This window comes from Onychostoma macrolepis, chromosome 13, assembly GCF_012432095.1.
Source record: "Onychostoma macrolepis isolate SWU-2019 chromosome 13, ASM1243209v1, whole genome shotgun sequence".
NCBI classification, from domain to species: Eukaryota; Metazoa; Chordata; class Actinopteri; order Cypriniformes; family Cyprinidae; genus Onychostoma; species Onychostoma macrolepis.
Window position 1 is genome coordinate 24,391,638 of NC_081167.1, and position 23,224 is coordinate 24,414,861.

Genomic DNA, 23,224 nt, shown 5'->3' on the forward strand with positions numbered 1-23,224 from the left:
AAAACAGATTTGTCATTTAAATGAGACCATCTCAACACCTTGAGACACTCATTCTCGCCATCAGTGAGATAAGCCGCTGTGCTGCACTGACATGATTTTCACTATATGATGGCTGGAGCGGCTCCCTGCTGAATTCTTAACTTGGGGGAAGTCAAACTGATGCATTGTCTGCTGACTGGAAAGATTTGTCCCCTAAGTTGTCCTGTCAGGATGCTGTGAGGAGCCGGGACTCTGTGATTAAACTGGTTCTTGTTCTTTGTGTCTCCTCAGGGTTTGAAAGGAGATCCTGGACCTCAAGGCCTACCTGGTCTCAAAGGTGATAAAGTAAGTCGCCCTGCAAGTTTGATTTCTTGTACCAACCTTTACAAACTGTAGCACAGAGAGAGATAGAGGCAAAGTCTCTATGATCTTAGGAATGTTTTTCAGTCAGTGAGCTTTCCAGAATTTTTCTATACAGTAGGCCTATATAGAAAGCCACAGAGGTCTATATATGAGAGTCATACTTGCCTGAACATTTTCAAGGTTCATTTTAAAAAATATATTTTTTATCCTTTTAACATTTTAAAGTTTGAAAATGTCACTGCTAAACTTTCTAGAACTCATATTTTTCTCATCTCAGGCCCAGGCCCAGGCCATTACTGCCAGAGACTCCTCCAGACCAATATTCAGATTAGCGGTCAACGGATATTGGTTTCTCAGTGGCAGATTCTGCAACCCATCCAATCATAAATATGTGGTGACAGCCTTGCAAAATGTCAATAGTTATTTGTTAGATCTCAAATATGACATCAGAAAGGTCAAACTACAGAATTTAAAGGAGGAAATGTCTGCATAGTACACTCTCAGAAATAAAGGTACAAAAGCTGTCACTGGGGTGGTATCTTTTCAAAAGGCACATGTTTGTACCTAAAGGGTCCATTTTGGTACCTTAAAGGGTCCATATTAGTACTTAAAGTGTACATAATTTAACCTAATAGGTACAAAAGTGTACCTTTTGAAAAGGTACCGCCCCAGTGACAGCTTTTGTACCTTTAGTTCTGAGAGTGTGGGGTTGAACTGAAAATGAGTGATGAACATGAGTTTTGCAGTTCATAAGAAGCTGCATGACGTACATATTTTTTTAGAAGATAAATATTTATGTAAATTCTTATTTTGTATAATCAATTAAAATGTAATAGTGAATGGGACATGCATTGGCTGATATTCTGAGTAAAAAGGTTACACCAATGTTCAAAAGTCTGGGGTCTTTAAAATTTTCTTTTCTTTTTTTTTTTTTTTTGTAGTTGTTAAATTTCTCATTATGCCAAGATAAAAATATCAAATGTGTCTCTAATAATGATGTGTAGTTTAATTTCCTGTTGATTTATATCAGTAGTAATCAATGTGGACATAAATGGGGCACAGATGACACATTTTCATGAGAATGACTCATGTTTATTGACACTGATTTAACATGCTATTTGCACAAGACCAAATCCTGAGATGTGAGTTTCAACATCAAACTTTAGTGTGTTGTTTCACGAGCCATATATTTCATATACTGTATGTAATATAGATCAATATCTTAGCCAAGAGTGAACGCAGACCTTGTCGCTTCAGTAACTGTTTGAATCAGTTATTGGTTTGCGGAATGTAAAGGCATCCTTTTTATATTATGATATTAATTTACTAAAATCGTTTTAAGAACCATGATCACTGATGGTACAAGGAAACATGCAATCACTGATCATGTAGCTTATATTGCTCGTGCTGTGTGTAGCATATAGTAAATGCCTCTGTAAATCAGGCAGATGTAATGCTGCTCCATTTTGTGGGATGTGGGAATCAATTTTATTACTGGAAGTCACATTTGTAGTGACCGGGAAAACCATAATGTACACTATGTGAGAACAAAAAAAGAACATAGAAGATGTAGTGTAACTTGGATTGTGTGCAGATATTAAAGGAATGTTTCAGATTATGAACAGGTTAATCTCCAGTGGCGGCGCTAGGGCCAAATGATTTCCTAGTTTTTTTAACTCTCGGTGTCACTCTCATTAACATTGAAAAATAAACATTAAAAACCTAAAAAAAAGTGCCTAATATGTGGCATATAAACAATTGATTATATGGGGGAGGGGTCAAGCAACTCAAACAAGCAACGCGCAAACTTTGCGCAAGACGGTGAACATCAGTCAATTCACTATAGAGCAAGTGAAAGTTAAAAAAACTGGCGGACTAAAGGTCATTGCACACTGAGTACGAAATTTTAGCATGTGTTTTTTCGGGGGGTTTTTTTTCGTATTCCTCATCCTTTCCTATCAAAATGCATGCTACGGATGCGAAAACCCAGAAAATCGAACCTGATCCGAATTTTTTTATGACGGACGAAAGTTTCGGAGGCAGTGTGTAAACGTGATTGACATAACGTGAGGTCGTATTTATTTTTTTACGTGTGAAAATTTTGGACTCGGTGTGCAGTGACCTTAACGCTGCATTAACGGCGCATATTCTCTCTGAGACAACGAGAGACGAATCTACTTTAACATATGCTGATAACGGTATATAACTGTCTTAAATTATTCCCTTAATATTTCTCTTGTGGCTCGTATAGTGAAAAAACATGAGAAGAAACTTATTTCGCGTTAAACAGGTTGTTTTTGAAAATCGGTGCATTAAATAAAGCTGCTCTGAATTTTCATTGATGACTGCAGTGTTAATAATAATAATTATTATAGGCCTATAATTCATTGTATAAATTAATAGACCTGTTTAAAAAAAAAAAAAACTTTTAAAAACATTTTCAATGAGGAGTAAGCTAGCCTATTTTATTATCCTATTATGCTGGGCAATAATTTCATGTAATTTAATAATAAAAGTAATCTAATAATAATAATAGGCCTGATAATAATAAGAATGTAACAGGCCTACATTAATTGGAAATGCTAAATCCTCTTAATATTGTCAATTTTTTATGCTTTTGACAATATCTCTGGCTATCTAAATCTACAAATTCTACATATATGGTGCAAATCAGCACGGGGAGGTTATCACCCGTAATGTGTGCCCGTGTGGAAATAGTTTTATGAATTGTCAGAACTATCTATTATAAATGGTTCAAATTTACCATGTTTTCCTAACAGTTGGCATTGAGAATGACTGACACTTGATGGTCAGACAAAAATTACTAGATATGTGTAAAAAATAAATAAAGATAACTTATAAATAAATAAAATAAAATAAAACAATGAAAAAAGAACAAATCCCAACTTTCTCTCTTTTCTATATTCATTCATAAATTATATTACTTTGTAAGTGTCATATTTGGCAGTGCATTAGAAGTTATATGACTAAAAACAGTGAGAAGTTTAATACCGCAGGAAAAAAGTTAAATATGCCTTTTTCGAAGCTGCTGTATACTAAAAACTGATAGCTAAAGTTAGGTGTTCATTTCTCTAAATTTAATTAGTTTTTTTTAGCACCCCCACTGAACTGTTAAGCCCCCCCTTGGCACCCCCAACAAAAAAATCTTGGAGCCGCCACTGTTAATCTCTATTTGCAGGATCTGTGGCATGCTTTCAATTAACTCAGATATGAAATTCAATTATTTTGTAAAAACAAAGAACAAATATGTTTATATCAAAGCATTTAAAATGGGTAAGGCATCCCAGAGGGTTTCCAAATCGAAGAACACGTCTTCATAAATCTCCTTAAAATTTATATTTATGCTTAACAAGACAAAAACATTTAGCCAGTCTGCTAAAATAAAAATTGAATTCACTTAAAAGTAAAATATAAAAAAAAATGATCTGACCATGTCTTGTTCAGATTTTGTTTTCAAGTTAAAAAAAAAAAAAAAATCTTTCTACTGGAAGACAGTGCAAAAATACTTATTTGGAAACATTTGTATTTTTTTTTTTTTTGGCAGTGTTTGCTTTATGTTCCAGTGCAGTGCCTTTCCCCAAACACTTTCGTTTTAAGTGCATCAATGTACTATAAACATAATTTTTGTTTGTTTTCACAAACATAATATTTTCCGTGGTAATAGACCACTTGTCATAGATGCTGTTGGTAGAACATGAGTCGTCTTTAATCTGGAACTTTCCTTTAAAATGCCTTCCAGAGTTTCCAGCTCATCCAGGCAGACCATCACAGCAGGGAAGATGTGACTTCAATGAAACAGAACGTATAATAGAGCTTCCTACTCTGATATCTGATTCCCCAACCCCCCATGCACACAGACACACGCGTTCACACACGCAGACCACAGCGGGACTGCTTTCCAAACAATAGATCAAATGTTATTCGCTAATTAGCTGCCATATTAGCCGTTGTCTTTTACAGTATTGGGTTTCTTTGTTTGCCTGCGTGCAAACGTAATTGTCAATGCAGTGTTTTCAAGCCTTGAAGTTCTAATGAGCTCCTCTGTGTTAGAGCAGAGAATAACCAGCTTCTTTTCATCTCATCTCCCAGTCAGACAGAGGGAGGGAGGAAAACCGTTAGTTCGGATTGAAACTGACAGTCGGAAAGACACGTCACGCTCTTCAAACATAGAATGACTCGGAATATCTTCAAACGGGCCAGCTTTAGGTGTTCACAACTTTATATTTCTGCAAACTTTGATGTGGAGTTTCTGTGGATTTAAATTGAATTTGAGGAAGGCTCTGCCTGTTTTTGTCAAGGGGTTTTGACTTAAACTGATGTCTCCGCTTGTATTTCATAACCTTGAATATATGAAAGTCCTTCATTTAAGAGCAGATAAGCACAGATATAGGAACAGCCCGGGCGTTTTATTATGATTTTTTTTCAGGTATGTCTCACAGAATTATTCTTAAAGGAATCGTTTTCCTGAAAATGAAACTTTTGTCGTCCTTTACTCACCCTCGTGTCGTTCCAAACCTGTATGACTTTCTTTCTTCTGAGGAACACGGAGGAGACATTTCTTTAAAACATGGAGGAGTTTTCTGTTAAAATGTGGAACATATATTCACTTTTGGGTGAACTATTCCCAAAATGGCTTACCCTGAATAAATATGTGGAAATAGGAGTAGAAAACAATAGTGCATATTATTTTAAGTGAATTATTTGGATTTGCCTAATCTCTCAGTATTGCACAACTATCTGAAATATTTGATTCTGATTGGTCAGTCACAGAAATGTGTGGTCAGATATTATTATTTTTATTGCCACTAAACTGTGTAATAAGTGGGATATTATACAGTTAAGCGGATCATAAACAGACCTGATTTATAATGTGCCAATGGTGTGTGAACTGTACATGATCCTTTACTCATCTCTGGATATTTTAGGAACAAAATGCTGCTGTTTAGATGATTTGCTTTTATTTGTGCAGTATTCACTCCTCTAAATTTCGTATTTCTGTTTCAGGGGGATCCAGGCCTGCCAGGTCCGGGAACACTCTCGGTACGCATCTCGCTCCATCCTACAGCAACACTGCATGTTAGTTCATAGCTCAATGTAAAACTGACTCTCTTAAATTGCATTATTAATGATATGCATTAAGCACTGAAATGAGATTTATGGAGAGTCATAAGGTTTTAGGAAATGGTTAACACTACTAATTGCTGACACAGATGTGAGAACGGTGCTCAAGGAGGGTGTAATGATACAAACAATCTTTATACACTAGGAAAGACAGGTAAACAGAATTACTTTTATTACTCTCCTTCAGCTCCATTTGAGTGTGGCCACTTTCTATGATCCTGATGAAGCAAATAACACTTAATAAGAATGTTTCTTGATCACCAAATCAGCATATTAGAATGATTTCTAAAGGATCATAAGACACTGAAGACTGGAAACACTGAAAATTCAGCTTTGCATCACGGGAATAAATTGCATTTTAAACTCTTTTAAAATAGAAAACAGTTATTTGAAATTGTAATAATATTTCACAATATTTTTTACTGTTTTTTGTCTGAATAAATGCAATTTTTGATGAGCAGCATTGTAAGCAATGTTTCATGTTGATATTAATTCTGAAAATACTGCATTCATGCTCTTTATCTTCAACTAAAGCAAATAAATAAAAAGCAAAGAAGAGCCCACACATGCTCAGTCAGGGGCGACCAACAGCCGTGTGGACAGACTGGAGGTTAGACGTGTCCTGCAAGTAGAGAGCTAATAATTCCACACATTATATGAGGGACACGTCCACTGCATCTCATAAGACACAGAATGGGATGTATGTTCTTTGTGTATAAGGATATAGTACTGCAGCTCCTGCCCTTTATGTAACATAAACATTAAACTAACCCCAGCGGAACTATATCAGGGCATAACAGTTATTTACTCATGCTAATTTTACATTTTATGAGGACAAGCAGGAATACCAGGGATTCAAACGTGAGAGCCGGCAACACGCTTGCCATATCATCACTCCCTCTTGTAGTCGAGTTGTAAATCGTACAAGACAAAAACATCCAACAAGCTTTAGCGGCTGAAATTCTTGATGTTTAATCAAACAGCATGTAGCTGACACGTTTGATTTTGCATTTCGGGTTTTTATATTATGTTATGGATGTTGGTGTTGTAGACATCTGTCGCTCTTATTTACGACCTCTAACATCACAGGCCGTCTCTCCCCTGTTACATTCGGACAGTTTTAGGAGCTTTTAAAGCTCTTGTTCTCTGAATTTCACCGAACACTAGGAGTGAATGGCTATTTTTGCAGCTGTTTCTAAGATGTGTCAGTATTTTCGAGGATGCCTGCTGAAAGATGACACCACACTGTTTTACTCTGTCTTGTGTGTATGTGACTGGTCATGCGGTTTGTCCTTTCAGTGGGTCATGTACTGTAATGATATGTGTTCCTGACCTTTGTTCTTACAGTGTTAACAGCTGAACTTAATTGCTGGCTTTGTTTGATGAAACGCATGATAATCTGACTTCTGCTTTTTCCTAGGTTGAGCAGCAAGCTCAAAAAGGGGAGCAGGTAAAAACGCATTTGGTTTTTGTGTTTTAAAACTCTACATGTAACGGTGCCGATTTGACAGATTTTTCTGGATAAGTGTATTATAGTGCTTGTAAAGCAGAACTCATTACTGATATCCACCTTTTCCTGCGTTTTCCTGGAATTTTTCATGATTCATAGGGAAAGCCTGCTGTCTTTTATCCAGTGTGTTTTTAATTAAACGGCTATAAAAAGGTTTGCTGGTGCTGCTTCAGAACGTTCTGCAGCCAATTCAGAACTGCTTAAAGGACAGACTCAATTAAAATCTGTTTTGTAGAGAATTTTCAGCTGGCTATTTTCATTGTATGTCAAAATGTAATGTAAAAATATATATGGTGGCAGCATGTGCAGCACTTAACTAAAACCTAAATTTACCTAAAACTTTTTCTGTTGCTTCATTGCAAACGCTGGCATTTCCAAATTTTAATTAGTTTGGAAATTAAACTTTACACAAGATATTTTTCTGTTTACTTTCATTCAAAAGTTTGAGAGATTTCTGTTCATTTAAGAAATTATTTTATTCAGCAAGGATGCTTTAAATTGATCAAAAGTGAGAATATAGACATTTAAATATTAAAAAAAAAATATATATATATGTATTTAAAAAAGCTCTTTTTTACTTTCTATTCATCAAAGAATCCTGAAAAAAGTATCATGGTTTCCACAAAAATATTAAGCATTTTTTTTAACATTGATGATAAAAATAAATATTTCTTGAAATCAGCATATTAGAATGAATAATGACTGCTGAAAACCACAGGAATAAATTACATTTTAAATTATATTAAAATAATAGAAAACAATAAAAATAATAGAAAATAATTAAATTGTAATAATATCAGAATGTTGCTGCTTTTACTGTATTTTTTATCAAATAAATAAAGGCATCTTACAGACCCCAAACTTATGAACGCTAGTGCAAAGATAGTTTAGGATAACAAAGCTTAACCTAAAACTGTTGCTTAAATAGAGACAAATTTGGATGATTTAAAGTGTATTCAGAGAATCTATATTTCTTTTCTTTTTTTTTTTTTTGTGCAGGGTCCCCCGGGAATTCCTGGAGAAAAGGTAAGCGCTTCAGCAGCATTTTCATGAATTTATTCAATCATTTTATTTTTTTGCCTTCCTTAATGAAGTTCAACCATGAGCTGTGACCATGCCGTTTGAACATCTGTCTCTCAGCACTTTAGTAAGCTCTGGCATGTAAACCCGTCCAGGCAGAGCCAGCTGCTGTGTCCTCATATTTAACATTAATGTTTCTTCTGGATGTAATCACGTTTTTGAGAGCATTAATGACTATGGACAGGTGGAAACCTAGATCCAGACCCGCCTGCTTTATGTACTGCAATGCTTTCTGAGAACTGAAACCCTGATACTTTACCCATCATCCCCAGGGAGACGCTGGCCTGCCCGGTCAACCAGGAGCACCAGGGAAAGAGGGCAAAAGGGTGAGTAAACCGAAGCAGGTCTGCGCCTGTGTGGGCTGGATCCATGTTGCATATAAGTGTTTGTGCGACCGACCCATCAGCAAGACGGGCCGTCAGGAGTGACCCGGCAGCAGCTGGAACGAGAGAAAGATCGGGGAGCTCTGTGTGGGCCTAGTCTCATGGGAATGACTGTGAATATTCAACTGTAAGGTCAATGGTAGACTGACAGCACGTGTGGCCGACCCCAGCAGGAAACAATCTCAAGGGTGATTTACGGTTCAGTCGTGACATGCTCGAACGTATTGAGAAAACTATACTGTTTCATTATTGATTTTATCCTTTGTTTCTCAACGCCACCGGCCAAGGGTTAAATTGTTGGTCTGCCCGCGGCACGAAAGCTTTATGTGAAATTTGACTGCCTGCAACAAATTGCAGTTGCACGTTTCGCTTATTTGAATTACCTAAGCCGCTGAGCCATTTCACTAGAGGCGCGCTAACACCTGTTAACGCAAATGTTATCTCGGCTCCTCGAGTGGTTAATGGTCCTGAATGCCGTACAGTTGTTTCTCGCCTCCCTTGAATGTGATAAAAAGTATTAAAAATGCATGCCACTTAGATGGAGGAGAATACTTGGGTCTGCTGCAGGGACTGTAAGCGCAGCATTAAGCCCATTCAACAGAATGAATGAATATTTATTATCCTCCACAGTGGTGTTCACTGGAGTGTTATCATGACACTGTTGGGTATTTTCAGTTCAATGATGGATTGAGTGATGCACCGTGCCATAGACATCTGGATTTTGTCCACACTGGTCGGGAGCATTTCTACTTGGAATGGCAGTGTAATTCCTTGCTCAAGTTCACAGTTGGTGTGTGCATTCAGTGTGCAACGATAATAATTATTGAGGATTTAATTTGTAAAAATGTTCTTTTTAAAAAAAAAAAATGTTTTAATTTCTTTAAGTTATTAATATATATTTTAATTAATTTTATTACTTAATGAAAATTGGCTAGAAATGAGAAGGGTAGAAATCATACAGCTACTATACCTCCACATAAATTAATTAAATCAATTTTATTGAGAACTATAATATTATGAATTTGTTTGCAACTTTTTTATATTTTATTTTTAAATTTCTAATTTCTATCAAACTTTCAGAAATAAATAATTATACAGCTGTCTAACTCCTACATAAATTCAATAAAAAAAATGTTGTTGGAAACCATAACGAAATAATTACAAATTTGTTTGCAACTTTGTTTTTTCTATTAATTATTTATTTCTGAAAGTTTGGTAGAAATTTGAAATGATACAGCTAACTACATAAATTCATTAAAACCTTCTTGTTAGAAGCTATAATGAAATCATTTACGAATTTGTTTACATCTTATTTATATTTTATTTTGATATTAATTTATTTCTGAAAGTTTGATTGAAATTATACAGCTAACTGCACATAAACCTTTTTGCAAAAAATGATTTGATATTTTATGAAAATTTGATAGAAAGCTAGAAATTGCACATCTTTTTAATTACACATAAATTTAACTTAGAGACACATTTTTAGGAAAAGTGTAACACAATCATTATGAATTTGTTTGCAAGGCATGGAAATGGTTGTACAAGATCAGTGAATGTAAAATTTTGTAACAGTTCTGTCATCTGGCCTGAAACACTCTCAAACCGGCCCCGAGCCAGCAGATCCATCCTTATTGTTGAGCTCTGGTATTATTAGTCTCGCATATCCAGACATTTGGCATATGATCTGGTGTACAGTGCAGCTTGTTCTGGCAGAGAACCAGCCAGACCAGGAAGAGCCGTTTGGTTGACCATTCACAGTTCACACTTGTCTAATTCTGAGATTATCGGAAATAGATTATACCAGGAATGGGAGAAAATGTTTTCATCAGAATTTTTCTCAGTCCAAAATTCAGTTGCGTTTCATATAGTATAGGGAAAATTCACCCACAAAGTGAAAACTGTTATTATTTCCTCTCCTTTATGTTATTCCAAACCTGTATAAATTCCTTCTGTAAGACATATAGTTGGTCAATTGGATCAAATATTGTTTGGACCTCAGTGTTCTTCAGAATATCTTCTGTTGTGCTTTGTAGAAGAAAATAAGTCATACAGGTTTGGAATGACATGAGGGTGAGTAAATAATGACAGAATTTTCGATTTTGAATGAACTATTCTTTCAAAGCAGAATGTACTGTTCTGCCTGAGAAGGCTGTCTCTTTTAGGCCACTCTTGGATAGTGTGCTGCCTCTCTCAGAGACCAAAACAAGAAGTGTACTTTCGAGGCACAACAACCCATCCGCATTTTCTACAGTCAGTTAAATATTTTATTAAACTTTTCTCTGAAACGAGCACAATGTTATTGTATCCCTACCTTCTGTGAGATTAAAAGGCCACTACAAGCCCATGACCTTTTGTGGAAAATTCCGAACAAAATGTCAGCTTCTACCAACATGATTCCTCTTTAATTGGTTGGTGTTACAGAAAAAAAGCTGTTTAGAATCCAGACGCTGTGTTCTAATGATCTTGTGGTCGGCACCCCACGAATTCATTAAATTCTCTGCGCTCGCAAGAGATCGCGCTAACGTTTACCGCCCACGCGAGTTAGTTTGCCCAAAGACTTACTTAGACTGAATTCTTTTCCGGCTGCCATTTAAATCAGTGTCAAGTATGTTGTTTTGTTGCAAAAGACACTGTTTGGCCCTATAAATAACTTTTGCTTTGATGACTGCTGAGCTTCCCGGCGAGCAGGGATGTGGTAAGGTTTCGGGTTATATTTGGCGAGTCACATGCAGCCGGGTAACTTGTTGAGCAGGACTGCGGCGCTCTGCAGTCTTGGAGGCTATTTGGGGAAAGGAGGGACATGGGTCATTATTACTGGCCTTCAAGACGAAGACGAGCCTCTGCTGGCAAGAGACTCTCACCCAATTAGCAGCTCTCATTTTCCACAACGCTATCAGTCATACACGGCTGCCGTCTTTGCAACAGTGAATTTTTCACTGCTAGCAAGGGTAAATCTTTGGCCTTTGTCACATGTCAAGTGTTAGCATTTATTTGCGTGTGTTTATTTTGTTAGCCAACCAAGAGTTTACAGTATTGACAATGCACATGTAAGCAGCGCAGTGTTGTATAACAGGAACGCAGTTGCATGTACTGTACAGTTTTGGTGCCTTTTTTTGCACCTCTTCCTCAGAAATCAAAAGAAAATGTGTTAAAAAAATATGCCATATAAATCTATTTTCTTTACACCATCTTTTGCAATATATTCCTTTACAAAAATCATTTTCTTAATCAGTATTTTTTATTAAAAATAAGAAATTTGCTGGAGAATCAGCACTGTGTAATATTGTATATTTTATATAATATGATTATCTAAAAATAATATGCTCTATATTATTTATATTCTTAACATCTTTTGTAGTTGTTCTAATCATATCTTATTTTTCTATTTTTTTAAATAATACTTTTTTTAAAAACTGAAAAAAGCACACACTCTTTCTCTTTCTAAATATATACTGTATAAATATATATATTTTTTTTGCTTTTCACTAATTTACTGATTATGCATGCAGGGTGAAACAGGCCTTAGCCTTTAATAGTTCAGAGTTATTGGAAGAGATCACATTACGGTTACCTGCCTTCCTCACTGATTAAGCAAATACAATATCTCTTATAATATATTCAGGAAATTTGAGACGTGCGGGCTAAATCAATGTTCATAGAAGCAAGCCGGAAAGCCTTTCTCATAGATTTCTTGGTGAAGGGGTCAAAAGAGTCAGCCCTCCTGCCATCTGACTGATGAAGTTTAGTTAATAATGTCTGAATGTCAATATCTGTAATAACTCAAGCATATAGCAATAAAAGACACCAAAATAACAATGGAAATGGATCTGAGCACCCATGGGATAAGAGCTTATGTTAATTATGAGATGGAAGATCAGAGAGGGGGCAAGAGTGTTCTCGCACTGCAAAAAATCATTTCATTAATTGCTGTTTTCTTCAAGATTTCTTGTAAAAAATATCCAAACACCCTTTAAATAGGATTAATTTACTTGAGAAGCCAAGTTGCATAAGACTTGTTTTCAGACAATATATTTTAACTATTTTTCCTTTTCCTAACCTCTTTGGCAAATGTTCTTTTAAGTATAAACCTTACACAGTTGTGTGTTTTAATTTTTAATTTTATTTCTTTTAGAACTGTCCACATGTCTGGTTTCTATTTATATAATGCTGGGTAGCCCCGCTCTTAACAGTTTAATTGGTCCAAAATCCCACTCATCTGGGCTTTGTTCTTATTGGCTGCTATTGTGCCTTATTGAGCAACCAAATTGTGGCAGACAACTGCTTTCCACTGGAAACACAAGTTTTTTTTATTTTTATTTTTATTGTACTTTCAAATGTAAAGATACTGTACAAATACCTATGAATACCATAATGGAGGGGCGTCGCTAGACCTTGGTTGAAGGGGCAATTATTTTTTTGGGTAGCCTAAATATAACTATTGTATATTTGTAACATTTCTCACAGAATTGTGAGCACATTTAGCAGGGCGTCCTTGCACAAAGCCTTGCTATTATGGCTCATCCGTGCCACTTCCATGGGATTGTTCCCACTTTCCGTTCTACCCGCCTGCTTTTCTCACCGAAAATGAATTGCTACCTAGCAGGCAACTTTTTCAGAGCAGCTCCCAGCACTGTACTTTACCACCCCCTCACACTTCTGCTGCTATCTGTCTGTCTGCCCACGGGGGGAAAAAAAACCTATTGGAAGCCGCATTAGTGTCATTCAGTCTTGGTAAAGTCAATCAAATCACTGAATTATGCACCCAAGTTTTCTTGTATGTGTGTGTATATATAATATTAGTTGTTGTTATTACTACTAAATCATTTTAACTTATTTAAATTTAAATTATAAAAAGTTAAAAACAGTTAATTTATTATTAGTAGTAGTAGTACTGTTGCTCTTGTTGTTATTAATTTGTTCTTTTATAATTGTACGTTTTCACTGTCTTAATTTTTTCTTAATTTTTAGTTGATATTTTATCCTTTCCGATATAAAATGCAACTCTAGTTTGAATGACTTACTTTGCTGGCAGCTTTGCATTGCGGCATGGCGCTAATGGGCTAAGCCTCCGATGTTATTTAAGTTTAGCGACGCCCCTGCTAATGAGACCACTTTGGTATGTGTTTACATGTCCTTGCATGTGTTCGTGAATGAGTCTGAGTGCGTTTATTTACGTCTGTTTGTGTTGGAGGGTGGCATCGAGTTGATTTAAATAATAATGCGTTGCAACTGAATTGCACTAGGAGAAAAGGCATGAATAGTAATGTGAAGTGCTTGCTTTTATCCATTATGGATGGCACTGACACCGCGTGATGAGCAAAACTGGAGGACTTTGGGACCATGTGACACACTACAAGAGATCAAACAGGAAGCAGAGGAGCGCCAGCAGAAAAAAAAGGATATCTCTCCTTCCCGATGGCGGAACACTGAAATATTCATCAGTGCTTGGAATGGGGTGCAAAGCTCTGTGCTGCTGGCTTCCTGCGCTACAGGATGCAGAAAAGCACAGGCATGCATGCCATGGCAACGAGACTGCCAGTTTATGTTTCACATAGTCAACTGGCAACTTCAGCTGACATACATTTGCGTAATTAGTCAGAATTGAGTTGGAGAACGGCTACTTGTGCTGCAGGTGTGTGTAGGAGTGTGTTTGTGTGTGTGTGCACTTGGGTAAACAGAAAGGGCACAAACCTCTGTAATACACCCACAGTAAATAGATGGTTTTATTAGGAGACAGAAAAGCAGCAGCCCACACTTGCGTATCACAGTGCGCTTGCCCCTAAGCCAGAACATACACAGAGCATGTTCTCGTTTAATGTTCTGCCAAGTTCTCCAGCGCTCAGTGCTGCCCTGGCTGGCGTACAGTCATGTGTGGGTTCAATGTGTGCGTTCACCTCACACTCACACATAATGGTGTTCGACGGCCGTTTAGCTGGTGGGATGCAGAGTATTATCAAATAGGAGCTTCAAACTCTTCACTCAGCGGCTAAGGACGTGGAGAGCTCACTCTTATCTGTAATGTACAAATCTGCTTTTTCACAGAGTGTGCAGCACTGCAGTACTGAACACCTGAGCAAAAATCATAATTAAATCATCGTTTTGGATCCATTTTGTAAAAGCAAAAGAAAGTCCTGAAAGTAGACAAAGAGAACCCAATCAAATAAATGCAACCCGATCTCATGACGAAAACGTACCTGTGGAAACTTTTTAGCAAAATGCGAAATACGTACAAATAAGTACATATCACTGCAGTTTCCAACAGAAATGAACACTAAAGGGGGTAAAACAGTGAGCACTTGTAATCGGTTTCTTACACGGTTATAATTACAGCTCCATATGTTTCACTTTCCAGACGTAACAAGCTTGCTCGGCAGCTCAGCCGGCACGGAGTTGGATTTAGGATGCGGAATCCTTGGGTACGAATCTCGTGAAAAACATTACTCACAATTTAAAGTGCTCAAAGATGATTGAGAAGATCGAAAAACAAGCTAAAACGGCATGCTTGTGATTGCGTTTTTACATCACATTCGCTTTTGTTCATACTATAAGGTAGGTTTAGGTGTAGTGCAGATGGTACAAACAAAGGAGATCTCAGAGGATCTCAGAATAAGAGTTGTTGTTGAAACGGTTACAAAACCATCTCTAAAGAGTTTGGACTCCACAAACCCACAGTCAGACAGATTGTGTACAAATGGAGGAAATTCAAGACCACTGTTGCCCTTCCTAATAGTCTGTGAGGTTGCAATGCAGGGTAACTTCTAATCAACTAAAGGCAATTCTCACACTGGCTAATGTTAATATTCATGAGTCCACCGTCAGGAGAACACTGAACAACCATGGAGTGAATGGTAAAGAATGGCAAAAACAACATTGCTGATCATGTGGACAAAACCAGACTGGAGAAATTTTTTGTGGACGGATGAGACCAAAACATAATTTTTGGTTTAAATGAGAAGTGCTATGTTTGGAGAAAAGGACATGCTGCATCGCAGCATAAGAAACTTATTCCATCTGTAAACACATGGTGGTGATAGTATCATGGTTTGAGCCTGTTTTGCTGCATCTAGGCCAGCATGGCTTGCCATCATTGATGGGAAAAATTAATTCTGAATTATACCAACTAATTGGTATAGTTGGTATAATAGTTGGTATGAAAACGTCAGGACATCTGTTTAAGAACAGAGTCTCAAGAGAACGTAGGTCATGCAGCAAGACAATGACCACAAGCACACAAGTCATTCTACCAAAGAATGGTTGAAGAAGAACAAAGTTAATGTTTTGGAATGGCCAAGTCAAAGTCTGGACCTTAATCCAATTGAAATGTTGTGAAAGGACCTGAAGCAAGCAGTTCATAGAAGTAAACCCACCAACATTATGGAGTTAAAGTGGTTCTGTACTGAGAAATGGGCTAAAATTCCTACAAGCCGATGTGCAGGACTGATCAGCAGTTACTAGAAACTTTACTTGCTGTTATTGGTGCAAAATGGGGTCAAACCAGATACTGAAAGCAAAGATTCACATACTTTTGATATATAACACTGGATCCTTTTTGATCACACAAGTGTATATTTTTGTCTCATTTGTTTGATTGGGTTCTCTTTGTCTACTTTCAGGACTTGCATGAAAATCGGATGTTGTTTTGGGTCATATTTACGCAGAAATCTAGAAAATTCTAAAGGGTTCACAAACTTTCAAGCAGAACTGTAGTTGTAGGTATAGATGGATAAAATTAGATATAGATGTGTGCATGTATACTGTATAGATAGATAACTATAGATAGATCTGTATATATTTATAAGAATAGATGTAGATATAAAGATAGATAACTAGATATTGATTATATAGATGTTTAGATATAGGTAATAGATGTATAAAAATACATATGTGGATATACAGATAGGCGTAGATATAGGTATGGATGTGTATAGATTGATAGGTATAATGACTATAGATAGAGATGGATGGATGGATAGGTAGAGATAGCTATAGATAGATAGACCTATCTATCTGACTGTCTGTCTAGCTTTCTTGATTTGGTATGTTTTAAGTTTTTTATAAAAGTATGTTTGTGTGGGTATCTAACCCATGACTTTGGTCTTAGTAGCACCAAGCTCTTCCAGTTGAGTTACTGGAAGGTTTTAAGGTTTATTCCCTTCTCCGTTAACACAGCAGAGGGACTGTGCGACTTCCGCTATGTGCGCAGAAATTGCTGAGATACTGACATGTTGTATTTTCCGCTGTGAGACTAGAGCGGTTGGTGCAGGCATCATAATTGCTCCTTTTATCTTAGCAAAAGTGTTACTCAGAGAAAAAGGAGTATAATGAATCCGCTAATTGTGGTGATGTATGTAATTAGTGACTCTTGGGCTAATTGTAGTCGAGTCAGAATGTTAATGAAGATTGAAGACTGCAGCTGTAGAAAATGAGCCTTTACTGTAGCTTGCAACATTGCCAATGCTGTAATACCTCATCCATACTGTTCAATGGCAGTGAGCCGTTTGGGCTTTCATCTCCAGCCGTCTGTAAAATGTCCTGACATGCTCAGCCAAAAGAGCAAAGCACTATAGGAAGTTACCATATTCCATTTACCCTTTTACTATTTACCTTATTTTTACTGCATTCCGGTCATTTCTTTCTCGCTTGGTTACCATGGATGGGTTAAGTTTCAAACCACTGATCTGTTTAGCTTGTTCTTGTGGATCACATATCAGTTTGAAGTATACTTAATTACTCAGATGCTTCATCGAACACTTAATTCCTCAGATACTGATTTTGAGTCTTGTTCACTAAAGCATAAGTGTAAAGAACATGTTTGCCTGTCCGGTCATCCATTTATTTATTAATTAATGGGATTAATGTACATGAAAACCCTTCAAACCTCAACATTTTTGCTTATGTTTTGTCAAGCCAATATTTAAAGCTGCAGTCTGTAAGTTATGCCTCTTTGTCGCCATCTCTGTTTGAAAACCTGGAATTGTAGCTTTTTGCGGAATTATCTTCCTTGCGTGGGGTTGTGAGTTGGCACAGCTCCAGCGCGGATGATTCTAATGTTTTGAGGTGAATGTTTGGCTGTCAGTCACCGCATCGGTGTGGATATTTACTGTACTTCGCAATCACAGATTCTAGCCTACGTCTTGGAATATATGACCCAAACAAGAATTTTCACCGTATATTGCCATCTGAACAAGTAACAAGTCTGCCACATTTGTTCTGACCAACTGATGAAAAAAGCATTACCATAAATCGCGCTACCAATGGTGATTTAATTTAAAGATCAGTTAGCTCATATCACATTAAACCATGCAAATTATTATTATTGTTATACTTTATTCTCAAATTATTAATGTTAACAACATCAGCATTGCGTGACTATGAGTATAGTGTGTATTAGAGGTCTGCATTCCCGCGGCTCTCCCGTGGGAACCGCATACCAGACCAGATTTCTTGCGACACGGGATTAAATTCCTGAAAAGGCAGTAGCAGTCGGTAACTCTGGGGTAATTTGAATGGGAGCGAGCGATCTAACAATATCCTGTTCCCGACATCCTTTCAGAACAGCATATCTGCGCTTTATTCTCATTGATCACCAGTACAGCCTGCACTTGGGACTGTTGCACGTGCTGCATGCATAGACCAGTGCTTTCTGCGTCAGGCGTTTTATTTGCGGGGTCTGTGCAAGTGCATAACGGTCCTCAGAGCAGGCTGTAGCCTACCGGTGGTGAATATACGGCTCTCAGACAGAACAGGCAGGTTGTCGATGAGTGATTGAGCAGAATAAGGATGGAGCAAAGTGTGGATGCGCAGTGCTTGAAGAACATTCTACTCTGTTTTGTTTATATTTTGCTTAGCCTATAATTTTAAATGACAGATGTTATAGCCTATTTATTTATTTTTCTCTGCAACACTTTTCCTACTGTTAACAGCAAAATGTTAAGCGAATTCAGTAGTTTGACAAGACGAATAAAATGGCTAATAGGCTATTTTTGCACAACCTACTTTTTTTTTCTTTTTTTTTTCTGAGACACATCCTGACAAGACGAATAAAAAAAAAAAATAGCCTATACTTTTTGTACAATTTTATTTTCTCTGCGACACTGGGAAGAAAATTATTCTAAGGGGACAGCGGGTGAACAAAGAGTGAATATATAGCGGGAGCGGGTAGGTGCGGAATATATCCTTGTGGGAGCGGGACTAAAAAAAACAGTCCCGCGCAGACCTCTAGTGTGTATTAGCATGTAGATTTCAATTTCTGCAGTCTATCTAATGGTCATACCATTCGAATTTCATATTAAGAAATTTTTTTAGCCCAAAAAGCAAATTATGCTCCCTTCGAACTGGTTTTCTTCAAAATACAAATCTTGTGTAATCCCAGGCTATCTGTAATCAGAAGCATATTTAAAACTGGAATATAATTTAATTCCATTCACGTGTTTCATAAACACACAATCCTTTCTGGATCGCAATCTGCCAAAATGATGCATTTAATTATTCTAGTTGCTATGAACGATCTGTCACCTCCAGATGCGATAGCCTAGTAGCCGGGACAACTTCTTTGTTTACAGACGTGCTGTAATGACGCAGTTCCATGCTCGAATTTCCCGTGAAAACCTACCCGTACCACTCAAATTAGAAAACATTATTATAAGCTAACCACTGTGAATCGGGCTAAAGTAAGGCGATAGTTTTGAACACTGGCTGGTTATGCACTTGCTCAAATATTGATTTCGGATCATTTTTAACCAAAAAAATGTACAGACTGCAGCTTTAAATTTAATCTTGACAGTCTTTTACATTTGCCATTGCAAAATTATGTTTATTGCAGTTGGATGAATTTTAATTTTAGTTCATGTAATATTAACTCTTAATTTCTCAGATACTGATTTAGAGTCTTGTTCACTCAAGCACAAGTAAAGAACATATTCGGCTGTTTGGCCATCCATTTATTTATTCATTTTATGGGATTCAACCTTAATGTTTACATTTATTCATTGTTTGTCAAACCAATATTTAAAGTTGATCTTGACAATCTTTAAGCTTTTCCATTTTAAAATTACAGTTTTGAAATTTTAAAATTGTAGTTAAATTATTATTTTTTATTTCAGTTCCATTATGTAAATTTGAATTTGAATGGAATTCTACATTCCATTTGCTAGATCAATTCAAATGTAATTAAATTTGATGACATTCCAGACATTCATGTTACAGTGAGGATTTTAATAAAATAATTTCTTAGAAATGGCACTCGTTAAAAAGAAATAAATTGTTCAGAAATAAAACAAAAATTGTTCAAATGTTTGTAATTTTAATTGTATTATTTTTATTTTTTCAGAGCTGAAAAAAAGTATTTATTTATTTAAACCCAAAAACACATTTGAGATTTTACGCTTAGTTGTTAATGACAATCATTTGTTACCTTCTAAATCTTACAATTACATTATTTATTCATATAATTTGGTTTACAGCCAAATTAACTCTGGTTTGAATTATTACATATAGTTTAAATGACTTAGAGTGGTATTTATTTATTTATTCCTAAAACAAAAACATTTTGGATTTTATGCTTAGTTACGTTAATAACAAAAATGTATGTGACCTTCTAATGACTCCCAAAATCGTACTATTAGCTCCAACAGATGGCATGTGTCCGGTTCTCCATGTACCTCAGCCGACATCAGCAGGCGCCTAGAAACGATTAGCCATGTGATACGTGCTGTAAAACATGAGGGAATGAAATGGGAGTGAGTACTAGTGTATAAAGCAGTGAGCGCGTTACTAGGTCACTCTGTGTCATGTCATGGAAGTTTTCCCCAGCTGTTAGAGGTGGATGACCACTGTAAGAGAATATTACCTCGTAACCAGAGGATCCAGCAGCAGTGATATCAATTTGTGCCCTTTAAATAATTGATGGGAACCTCGTGCTGCGATGTGCAGAGCGGATGGCCATGGTCAGATAGCCACGGTTTCATATAAGTAATTTGACCTGCAGATTTGACAGTTTAGCGTGCTGTGAAAAATGGATTGCAATCATCCAGACGTTTCCGTAAAGCATCACAGATTTGGTATTGTCATCGTATAACATATTGCATGTGTTTTCTAAACAATAGCAAGTAATTGCATTCTATTCTCAGCCAGTAATTACAATATAAACAGACAGTAGACGGTGAAGCTCAGTGGAAAAACAATTTTCTCTTATTTAACGTACAATACTATCTCGAGTGGTACTGAAAAGCAATTTGCATACAGTAAGGAAACTGTAGGTTAATTTAAAGTGGATGCCCTGCTGTTTGTATAAGAGAGGGAATGAATGGTAATTGTACATATTTACACTGACACAAACGTTTTCCAGTGGACCGTTTCTCTAGTGACAGCTCCTGCTGGCGACTGCTGCTACAGAGAAAAGTTTCCACACAAGGCTACATTTAAGTTAAATTGTCATTTTTGTTTTCAGGTTTCCACTTTTCCAAATGACTCTCACTGTTAGCGTTACTTAAGTAAATGCTGATTGTCCTGAAGTGTTTCTACAACCACACACTTTGTTCTTTTAGACCCTATGAAATCCAATTTGGGGTTTTGTGGCTTTTACTTGGTGTCTGTTATCTTTAAAGCAGTTTATCCCTGCATCCAAACATGCTTACTTAGTAGGTGAGCAGAGTAGTATGACTGAATTCAAAATATTCATAAAACAGTAAGCAAAAGTTCCCGGTTGAGATTCTGAAGTGTGCATCTGATGGTCACTTTACTATCCCACAAGTGAATTTGTGAATGGTAGTAAAGCATTGCAACTGACACTGGTAGGTCACATGACAGTGAAAACATGGCAGATGTATTGCAGCAGAATTTCATTCATACAATGCACATTCAACATACTTTTTTTTTTTTAACGTCACAAAGCAACGTTTCAAACCAAGTAGTACCTACTAACTCCTTTGCAGTATGTGATTTCAGGCGCAGCATATTTTAGTGTATGCTAACCTTTAGCAGCTGAATGCATTTTGCATTTTAAATCCTTATTGATGACTTGAAGTACAGTGTATTTTTTTTTCTTCTTTCCCAATTAGATAATGACATCTCTGAGATTTTTTATATGTATACTTTATTCAGCTGCATAGAAAAAATATGCAGAAAAAGTTGCCAATGAAGGGAAAATTTATAAAAACAAATTGCTCTGAAAATGTAAAAGTTGATTATTTTTGTACCATAAACAAATTAATGTAGCAATCTTAAATACTAAAAAACATTAAAGCCTAAGTTATTTATTTATTTTTACATTAATTACAAAATGCTTCTTCATAAAAAAATGTCTGAAATAGTTTATTGCCAATGAAGGGAAAATTGTAATACAAAATTTACTTTTGTAATATTAAAGTAATGTTACATAATCTGAAATACTACTTAATTTATGTATAAATTGTTACATCATCAATCCATTTTTTAGATTAAATCATTACAAAATGTGCCTGCATAAAGATTGTAAACAAAGTAAATAAGTTGGTGAAAAAACGAATTAGTTCCTTCATTTTGAAATACCAAATTTGACAGCTTAAGTAACAGATGAAAGCAACTTTAAAAATGAATAAGTTCCATCCACTTCAATGCAGTAAAATATGACCATTGCTGGATTTCCTACTTGCATTGCAAGTCGCATGGTGATATTTACAATTTAGGGGAGTACATTTAATAGGACACACCCCTCAATATAAGAGTCATAGTTAATATTTTTGTTCCATTATGCTAGATGAGAAAATTTCAACTTTTATTAGTATGCTAGCATATAAACAAGCTTGACTGATTGGATAATGCATACAGTGTTGGATTATTTCCAATATTTTCATGCACGACATCTAAGTGTTATTATGCATGTCTCTCAAGCGCGCTTCTCTAAATCAATATTAATTTCCCTTCATGAGATGATAGCTACAACCTCACATTGCAGAATAACAAGCGTTATGCATGTTTTTCCTTTTCTTCCCCCTCTCCATATCTTCTGAACTCTCAGTGTGCAGACAAGGTGACACAAGGTCACCGTCCTCCTCCTCTGTAAGTCTCCTCACGCCTTTGCAAAGTCTGCGACTACGCAGGCAGAACAGTGATTAGCTTTTCCGAAACCTCATGTCATGACGATCTCTTAACACTCAGTGCTGCCCAACTGGGCTATGTGGTCATGAGCCAGATCTCGGTTTTACATAAAACCTCAGGTTAAATTCTATATACTTCTAACAGTTTTTTTTTTTTTACCCAAGCTTTGACAGTATATACAGCAGCGGTATTTGTCTTAGCACTGATGTTGCTAATAATGGACGCCCTGTGGACTGTTCCGTATGTGCATTGCTGTGTGTGTCCTGTCAAAGATAGACAGCAGGAGAATGAGACGTACCAGTGGGATGTGGACCAGTTGGCAGTGCTTTTCATTGGCTCGCTGTGTTAGATTAGGCTGCACACATGCCGGTGACCTCTCGATGGGCACCTGTAGGGTGAGGTTATTGGCCGGCAGACTCCTGAAGCGTCTGCACCCCTCTCTGTTTGGACATGCAGTGGAGGATGGCCAGAAGATATTTAAGCCTGTGTAAATGCTGGTTAATTTTACCTTGGTATGAGTGGTATGAATTTTGAAGTGTAATGTTGAAGGAATATTTTGGGTTTGGTGCAAGCTAAACACTGTCAACAGTATATGTGGCATTTGGTGTAGTTATAGAAATTCTTCCATGCAAAAATGTGTAATTTATTTGAGCTGTAAAATTGTTTTTGGGCTATTTCATTTTATTTT

The 23,224-nt window shown here is 36.5% G+C and overlaps 1 protein-coding gene across 4 annotated transcripts in view; it reads left to right on the forward strand.

Annotated features, from left to right (window-relative positions):
• LOC131551995 (collagen alpha-1(XIX) chain) overlaps positions 1-23,224 on the forward strand; it is a 164,239-nt gene that overhangs the window by 38,628 nt on the left and 102,387 nt on the right. For 2 of the 4 annotated variants that reach the window (XM_058795306.1, XM_058795308.1), the window contains 5 exons: positions 271-324; positions 5,368-5,439; positions 6,905-6,934; positions 7,994-8,020; positions 8,347-8,400. In XM_058795306.1, the coding sequence (XP_058651289.1) occupies positions 271-324; positions 5,368-5,439; positions 6,905-6,934; positions 7,994-8,020; positions 8,347-8,400 (237 nt within the window). The remainder of the gene's footprint in view (positions 1-270; positions 325-5,367; positions 5,440-6,904; positions 6,935-7,993; positions 8,021-8,346; positions 8,401-23,224) is intronic. The other 2 variants (XM_058795307.1, XM_058795309.1) reach the window with 1 other exon arrangement.